We start from the raw sequence: 9,843 nt of genomic DNA on the forward strand, positions 1-9,843 counted from the left end.
GTCGCTGTTTGCATATGATACACCCAGCGACACCGATGCCAGCTGACTGTGCTTAGAAAATATATCACGTAATTTTATCGATACCGTCTAGCAGTTGATCAGTCGATTGCATGGGAAAAAATGCTGTTGTGTTGTGACTGGTACCACGCTGAACTGTTCTCTACTCTGCGTACAAAACACTCTTAACGCGAAACCATCATCTGTACAACCAGGTCGTCAGTCAAGTAACTATAAGTGTCAACCGTGACGCAGAGTGGGCTCTGCGGAATGAACATCTACTGACCGAGACTTCTAGCGTAGAAACGATCTACTGTATGTCAGTCCTGGGACTGCCTCACCCAAATAAAAAGCTAATATGAAGTTGCTGCGCCACTTTCCGAACAATCGTAGTACCATTTACTTATCGATTATAATGAAAACAAGCCTCATTCCCTGAAAGCTTGATACATTGTATATTGCGGCCCATACAAAGATCGATGCGAGGTCGCGAAAACCCAGATTTCTATGTCGGTGATATCATGGAGTTCCGTGATACAATCTAGTTGCACTAGTGTGAACAATATGAGGCTACACCCACGGACAATGCTGAAAACAAATCAAAAACCTCGTTTTATGTTTTCCCTCTGGTGATTTTGACTGGCATTAAATGGCAAACCAATACTACTACGCTGAACAAGTGAATCTAAAACGGTGTCATAAAATGTGTTATAATAGTACGTTAAATGGTTCATTGATCTTAGGGTTATTTCACTACAATATAATCGTTTTTGGAACCTATTTGTTGTTTTCTTTAATAACAAAACTTTGAAGTAATTTATCTCTAGGTTCGACAGGTTATTTTTTGTATGTGGGACATAGTAAAACGCACACGAAAATATTACGTTATCTTAAATAATATATGTCTATATCTTAAATATAGGGAGGAAAGCACTGCAGTGAAAAAAATATGTTCTTCGAAGGCATTCTGTGGAGGAGTGTGGTCGGCGAGGTGTTAGTTATTGTTATTGTCTTAAAAGTCACACTCACCTTGGTGAACCTCAACAAGCAACGCCGGTATAACGAGAGGGCGCTCTCGTTTTTCCCAGGCTTCAAGAAGCACTTTCTTCTTGGCGACCTCGATAAGGTATACATACTCAAATTACGGAATATCCTCGACCAGTGAATATTTTCCGTTCATCATATTTTCGATATATCGATGTGAAATTATAGAAAATTAAAAATAATGTCTCTTCATTTCCAGTTTAGAAACGATGAAGCCAGTTTTCAGTGGACAACTAATGCACTGAAGAACGTGAAATATGGCTTTCAGTTGTGGGCAGGGCCGTTCATTGCATGTTTGTCATGTATTCATCCAGATACAATACGTCCGGTACTAGTAAGCACAGGTATATAACAATATAAGTATTATTACGCTGCATATAAATTAAAGATAACAGCATGATACAACGGGATGTTGTGAGGACGTGTCTCGAAACTACTTCTCGTTGCACTGTAGGCTACATGATTTAATTTAAAGTAACAGTAGTCAAGGGTCAACATACTCTCCCTATCAACAAATATAGTCCAGCTTGTATCGACATCGAACACCCAGCAGCATATATCTAACACATTATGATTTAACTGCCTTGAATAACCGTCGCGACATCAATATTGAGACTTTAAGGCCTGCTGCTTCAAATTTGTAGCGGGAAATGATGGCTAGTGACATCATAGCTTATCAATTATACTGCTGGAAATCCCTTGCTATGACGCTCTCGCTGTTTGAGCACTCGTGCTGTCAATCACTTGGCCAGTTTATATATGATCATAGCGTGTCATTATTTACAAACAAGCGTCTACCCATGAGCCTTTGCGTTGTTAGCGTCTGTTGTTATCGTCGCTTGGAACTCAATTTCCGCGCATGCGCAGGTGACGACACTCCCGCTTTAAAGTGACTGTACGGAAATGGCATTACTATTTTCACGGCGATTGGGCGATTTCGACTGTTTCTCAGAATGATTCACGAAGCTGTCTATGACGAAATATAGAGACATAAAAAAACATTAAATACAAGAAACGCAAAATAATAATAATCGCGGAAATGAAAATTGCCCATTAATTTGAGTACTAGTAGATTACGTCCTAGCTGCATTTGCAATGATAATAAAAACAAACTTGTAATTTATATCAATATTTATTATACTGAAGCAAATATGATTATCTTGATTTAAGAACCGAAAGATGAGTTCACATACGGGATGGTAAAACCATGGTTGGGCGACGGATTGTTGTTAAGTAAAGGAAATAAATGGTTCAGGAACAGACGTTTACTGACACCGGGATTTCATTTTGATATTCTCAGACCATATGTTGGAATATTTAATGATTGTACCAATACATTAATTGTAAGTATCAAAGTGTCGGACTTTACATTTACTGATAAGAAGCGCGTCGATATTGTTGCTAGAGTGTCATGTAGGTATTTGTAGATTTAATGCGTTAATAGAGAAAATAATTGAAAACTTATAATATTAGCACAGCCTGTCAGTGTTATTTTGGATGTGAGTGGATGAAGTATTGAGTGAGTGAGGGCGGGTGTACATGACTGGCATTAAACATCACAATAAATATTTAGCAATGCGTTTGAATATAATTAATTACTGAATATAGCGCCCTCTGTGTTTGTTATCTTAAGCGAAGTTTTTTCCCCTGAATATACGAGTACTTTATTGTCATTTCACGGTTTTCACGCTTCTTTTAACCGTGTTTGTTCGTTCTTTACGAACGCATCTCTTGAAAGTAATGTATTTCATTGTACAGCGTACCACTGCCTAATCTCATATTGCTATGGTTACCTGTGAACGGCATTAGTTTTGTTTTCGAATCATGTAATTTTGCTTTGTTTATATCATTTCTCTAAATTTTATAATTTCGTTTATGTCTTTATTTTTTTTATTTAATATCTGAATTTTATTGTCTGTCTTTTTTACTAGTTTTAATTTATCACCGTGTCTCTCACCATGGCGTCCTACATGCAGACCCCGATGCAGTCTGAATAAAGCCTTCATGACAAATCCGCGTCACACATAATTCCATGTAAAAAAACCAGTGTAATAATTTTAGACAGTGTATTCTGTTTCGATACATAACCATACTATGTACTATTAAAATTCCCAGTTATCCGCCTGGCTGACATTCACAAAATACATCAACATATCAATTATCAAAGGGTTGCTAGGGATTGTAGTTCTGGCAGTTTCAGCTATCAGATAAAAGTATCAGACAAAATGTATTTCAGCCAAGTTCAGTGGGGTTTTTTGTGATTGTGTGAAAAGGTAACTCATCATTTTTAAAGGGCGGCAGTCGTCGCGCCGCGTCCTGTTCGATATGGGACTCATAGCAACGTATACAACGCATGTAAAATACATTGTTTATGTACATGAAATTCGAACACGCGCTGCGCGACGACCACCGCGCTTTAACATGTTCCACACTAATTACAGGAAAAATGGAGTCAGCGCTGCCACACTGGTTCACTGGAAATGTTTGAGCATATCAGTCTACTGACGCTCCATAGCCTAATCAAATGCCTATTTAGCCAGGAGATTCACTGTCAAGTTGACGGGTGAGAAAATATAATTTATTTTTATTTTTACGATGCAACATCTATAAAATAAAACCTCTCCAAATATCACATTGAAATATATTTCAATCTAGATTACTAGGAAATACTACAGACTATTTATAACTGACCAGTTGAGAGGCTGTACTTCAAATGTCCTCAATTCATATTCGCAGGAAACGCAACAGTTATGTAGATTCTGTGAAGGAGTTGGCTCTCATGGTCGACAGTCGTATTCAGAACCCGTTATACTACAGCAATCTTATATACCACCTCACATATAGTGGTTATAAATGGAGGAAAGCATTGAATGTTGTACACACCTATTCAAGAAATGTAATCCAACAACGCAAAGAGACCATCAAGTTAAAAAGAGAGAAGACAGACTGTGAAAACAGAAGATATGTCGATTTTTTGGATATTCTGTTGGCGGCAAGAGTGAGTATTGGAGCACAGACATTCTTAGGTTATCTTTATTTGGCAATATTGATGGATGCAAAACGTCAGACAAAGCTATTATTTTGCGCAGAAATCAATATTTCGGCCGAGATTCCCCTTGAGACGTAATTTTTTCGCGAAATGTCGTGAACCCAAAACGCAACCAGAGAGATGGTATTTGGATAGTTATAAGTTATATTATATTTTACGGATTTGTAATATTCTGTGGCCCAGAGGTCGAGTGGGGCCCAGAGGTTGGCTTGGTCTAGTTCAGTATCAAACCGTAAAATAAAAGATAGTAGATTTTACCGGGCATTCTTATAGGTTTGAATTACGTAGCTCACCTGCAGTCGCAATGTCCCGATAGAATACACCTGAATATCAAATAATCGATGTCGTTTTCTATAAGTTGATCAGAAATTCCTCACCCGGAAGGATTACAAGGTGGCCATATTTATGCTGAATTATATTCAGATAGCGACTTTTAAATATTCAAAATAATTAAAAAAATGTCGAGCATTGTATTTTCCAGCGATTACCCATAATTCCCAGGACTCGCCCTAAGCTGTTTAATCTCGTGAGATCTTTAAAAGTACCTATTGAATTTTCCAATTAAATCTATATATATGATAATAAGCTGAGCGGTCCGCGAAACAAAATACAACTGACGAAAATAAGAAATGGGTCGTACAATATGATTGCAATAATAGTTAATACTTTATTATTCATTTGTATATATTAATACAGGATGAAAACGGTGAAGGGCTGACTGACCGGGAAATCCGTGATGAGGTTGATACGTTTATGTTTGAAGGTCACGACACAACGGCCAGTGGGCTGTCGTGGTGTCTTTACAATCTTGCAAAGAACCCTGAACACCAGAAGACGTGTCAACAAGAAATCGATGCTTTATTAGAGAAGAAAGGAGAAGACAAAATTGAATGGTAAGTCTTTTTTTTTAATTTTAAAAATGCATTATGGACGAAAGTATATTTATTTCAATGTTGTTGTTTCATACTTTATGCTGTGGACAAACGCATGCGCAGTGATTTTTTTTTGTGCACACTGAAACAACAGGTGTAATTTTATTACTTCGTCGGCAGAATACGCAAATGTGTGTTATTTGAAGAGAATTGCCTGTTCAGGATAAAGCATAGTCCAATGTATTCATCATTATCAATGAAAATATAGGTCCTTTAAATAAACCCGAGCTTATAGCTTCAGTTATTTTTTTCTTGAGGGCGTTAAGCATGGTCTGTAATTGTTCACACTATTTAAAACAAGGCAACTTGTTTTGGCACGACGATAGTTTCATGTTATTAAAAGTACTTTCAAAACCTTTTGCATCTTGTTGTTACCATTAGATTCATTTTATTTTACGTTAAACGATATTTATTGAAGAGTTGTTGAATACACTACATTTCTTTTAGCTTTTTTCAGTCATAAATTCAAGACAAATGAAATAACAATGTCGAAAATATAACAAATCATGTTTTAATTAGTCTTTAATATTCTCGGGAAATCGGTAATTATTAAAATCATTATTGTTTAGCTCATGGAATACATTTTTTGATAAAATATTCTTAACATATTTTTTATTTAAATTGTCAAAATCATTTTTTTTGTCTAAAAAACGAATAATGATTGTATAATGTCGAAAGTCTTAATCGTAGTGTTTTACATTTCAATATGTTTGCTGGTATTAATAGGAACGATTTAAATCATTTGAACTACGTTACAATGTGTATAAAGGAAAGCCTTCGTATAACACCAGCAGTGCCGTTTGTTGGCAGAAAGTTGTCAAAATCAATGACATTTCCTGAATTAAATGTCACCATCCCAGAAGGTGGGTGCACTTATTATATGCAAATATTCTGAATTTGATGCCTGGATACAAGCACATATGGCATGACCTTCGGCAATACATTACGAACACAATTTAAAAAGAAATATTTCTTGTAAAAATGCTCACGAAAAAGAAATGTATTGGTCATGAGAGTGATTCAGTTGTCCACGATAGTAATTCAAAAAACTCACGATAGTGATTTAAATCACTTACAAAACAGTGATGTAAATTGCTCATCGGAGTGATCTAATTGTTCGCGATAGTTATTCAAATCACTCACGATAGAGACTCACATTGCTCATCAGAGTAACAGAAATTGCTTATGATGGTGGTTCGAATCACTCAAGATAGTGATTCGAATTTGCCATGGGAGTAATTCAAATGGCGAGCGATTCAAACGTTCACTGTAGTGAATCAAATCAACCAAGATATTGTGGTAATGATTCGATTGCTTACATAGTGGTTCAAAACACTCAAGATAGTGATTCAAATTGCTTATTTCAGCTTGATTTTTTTGACGCAGAATTCGGTCATTGAAGACAATTGTAATTTTATTTTTTTTCACAGGCATATGGATTGGTATTGGGATAATGGGTCTCCATGAAAATCGATTTATATGGGACAACCCGGAGGTGTATGACCCGTTAAGATTCACGCCAGAGAATTGTCAAGGCAGATCACCATATGCCTTTCTCCCGTTCTCTGCTGGGCCGAGGTATGTATGTACTAGAGGTTCGGTTCGGTTTCGGTGATTGCTACTCAACGGGTGCCTCAGTCAGTTACGCGATGCGAGAAAATCAGTCAGGGCGAGAAGAGGACAGTTCTTAGTACAAATGAACTACAACTGTTCAAATTGTTGTAGACCAACACCCTAAGCACCTCTATTCGTCGTCATAGTAAAGCTCAGTAGCAATCTTATCTTCATCAATTATACATGCATTAAAACAATAAACTCTAAAAAAACAGGTTCATTCTTCATTTACACAGAAACTGCATCGGTCAAAACTTTGCTATGTCCGAGATGAAAACTGTAATTGCTTTATTGCTGAGAAAGTTTGAGTTCGTCATAGATGAGAGCGTTCCAGCAAGACGGCGCATTGCCCTCGTGATGCGAAGTGAGGGTGGGCTGCGATTATTTGTGAAGCCAAGACATACATCCGGGCATTCATCCTAGATTGTCGAAGAAGTGAACCATGCAAACTTATTGTATTTCTAAAGGAAACTCCAATATTATGATTCATGTACTAAATTATGCATTTATTTTTTCCACGGGAACATTTATATAACATAATAAATACGACTTACTTTTGTTTTTGGATTTTATAAATGCATATATATATATATATATATATATATGTATTTTTAGAATGAATCATCGTAAATGTACATTGATATAACATTATTATATGAGGATAACAACAGTATATATATATTATTAGAGTATCCGCCTGATAATTTCACAGCTGTTAGAATTATCCAATGACCATGCAGACTTGGCATTTGCATGACGTGATTGGATGGGATTACAGCCAATGACCATACAGAATTGGCATTTGCATGACGTGATTGGATGGGATTACAGCCAATGACCATGCAGAATTGGCATTTACATGACGTGATTGGATGGGATTACAGCCAATGACCATACAGAATTGGCATTTGCATGACGTGATTGGATGGGATTACATCCAATGACCATACAAAATTGGCATTTGCATGACGTGATTGGATGGGATTACAGCCAATGACCATGCAGAATTGGCATTTGCATGACGTTGATTGGATGGGATTACAGCCAATGACCATACAGAATTGGCATTTGCATGACGTGATTGAATGGGATTACATCCAATGACCATACAGAATTTGCATTTGCATGACGTGATTGGATGGGATTACAGCCAATGACCATGCAGAATTGGCATTTACATGACGTTATTGGATGGGATTACAGCCAATGACCATACAGAATTGGCATTTACATGACGTGATTGATGGGATTACAGCCAATGACCATACAGAATTGGCATTTGCATGACGTGATTGGATGGGATTACAGCCAATGACCATACAGAATTGGCATTTGCATGACGTGATTGGATGGGATTACAGCCAATGACCATGCAGAATTGGCATTTACATGACGTGATTGGATGGGATTACAGCCAATGACCATGCAGAATTGGCATTTACATGACGTGATTGGATGGGATTACAGCCAATGACCATGCAGAATTGGCATTTGCATGACGTGATTGGATGGGATTACAGCCAATGACCATGCAGAATTGGCATTTGCATGACGTGATTGGATGGGATTACAGCCAATGACCATACAGACTTGGCATTTACATGATGTGATTGGATGGGATTACAGCCAATGACCATGCAGAATTGGCATTTGCATGACGTGATTGGATGGGATTACAGCCAATGACCATGCAGAATTGGCATTTGCATGACGTGATTGGATGGGATTACAGCCAATGACCATGCAGAATTGGCATTTGCATGACGTGATTGGATGGGATTACAGCCAATGACAATGCAGAATTGGCATTTGCATGACGTGATTGGATGGGATTACAGCCAATGACCATGCAGAATTGGCATTTGCATGACGTGATTGGATGGGATTACAGCCAATGACCATACAGACTTGGCATTTACATGATGTGATTGGATGGGATTACAGCCAATGACCATGCAGAATTGGCATTTGCATGACGTGATTGGATGGGATTACAGCCAATGACCATGCAGAATTGGCATTTGCATGACGTGATTGGATGGGATTACAGCCAATGACCATGCAGAATTGGCATTTGCATGACGTGATTGGATGGGATTACAGCCAATGACAATGCAGAATTGACATTTGCATGACGTGATTGGATGGGATTACAGACTCTCGTGCGTCGTTTCCAATCGGAAGTTTTCAATTTTATACTGTATGTAATAGTGTCTGTGCGTCCCCAAATTGCATTTGCATATATTTGTTCAAAGAAAATGTTTTGCAAAATAATCGATATAGCTTTGTTACACTATACAAGCAATCAAACTATTATGTTACAATACTACAACCAGTACTGAATAATCATGAAGCAATCATAATGCTTAAAAAAAGTATCATACACGGCGGTAAGGCAACAATTATGGCAGTGTTACTTTTAACGAATACTAGTAGCCACTAAATTCTTGATTAAACTTCTTTAATGATCTCAAATTTTATCAATATAAAATTATTTTTATACTAATAGAGGTCATTCACGATGTGTGAACAGAGGTTAAAATTTGCATATATTAAAAAACAAACATGTAAATTATGATGAAGATCGCTAATAATAGTCTAGTTGACTATTATTAAGACAAATTTATTTTTATTTATTTAATTAATTTTATTAAACTCTTTATACTGTAGAGTACACTTCCTGAAATTTATTTTATGAGAACAATAGCAACAAATTTCAAAAGATCAACGCATTACGAAATATATATTCAGATTTTAATAGCATATATTCCATTCGAACATAGAAGCATTGTCACCCTTTTTCAGTAGAAACTTCGTGCAAAATTGTTGACAGGATTCACCGACTGCCTCAAAAGTATGTGATTTTTCGAAAAACACATTTATAGAAAGAAAGATAGAAAATCTTTCTGACGATAAAATGACTCTTGGGCAGTACTCATATTTATACGTAAACCTCTCCCAGAACGCGTAAATTGTATTTTCAATAACCAGGGGATTGCCAACACAGTCATTGCTGTAATTATTGTTTCATCTTTTTGTCAAAACTCAACAGCTAAAACACGTACAACACGTATCAATTCTGACAATTGTACGTGTATCTATCGGGCGCGTAATGTATAACAATGTTAATATGTTAATTTGTAACTTGCATTGGCGATTACGGACACGTGGTTTATCTGTCATCGGCCACAAATTATTCGTTATTTG

General features: G+C 36.8%; 1 protein-coding gene across 1 annotated transcript; it reads left to right on the forward strand.

The window, feature by feature from the left end:
- Positions 1–946: 946 nt before the first annotated feature.
- On the forward strand, positions 947–7,059 carry LOC100377987 (cytochrome P450 4F12-like). Its single transcript, XM_006821993.1, has 9 exons — positions 947–1,123; positions 1,241–1,385; positions 2,212–2,384; positions 3,483–3,604; positions 3,778–4,039; positions 4,787–4,983; positions 5,749–5,885; positions 6,453–6,600; positions 6,873–7,059. The coding sequence occupies exons 1-9, from the start codon at positions 947–949 to the stop codon at positions 7,057–7,059; spliced, it is 1,548 nt and encodes a 515-aa protein (XP_006822056.1).
- Positions 7,060–9,843: the final 2,784 nt, after the last annotated feature.

Source organism: Saccoglossus kowalevskii, chromosome 19 (genome assembly GCF_978046115.1).
Source record: "Saccoglossus kowalevskii chromosome 19, keSacKowa6.1, whole genome shotgun sequence".
NCBI lineage: Eukaryota > Metazoa > Hemichordata > Enteropneusta > Harrimaniidae > Saccoglossus > Saccoglossus kowalevskii.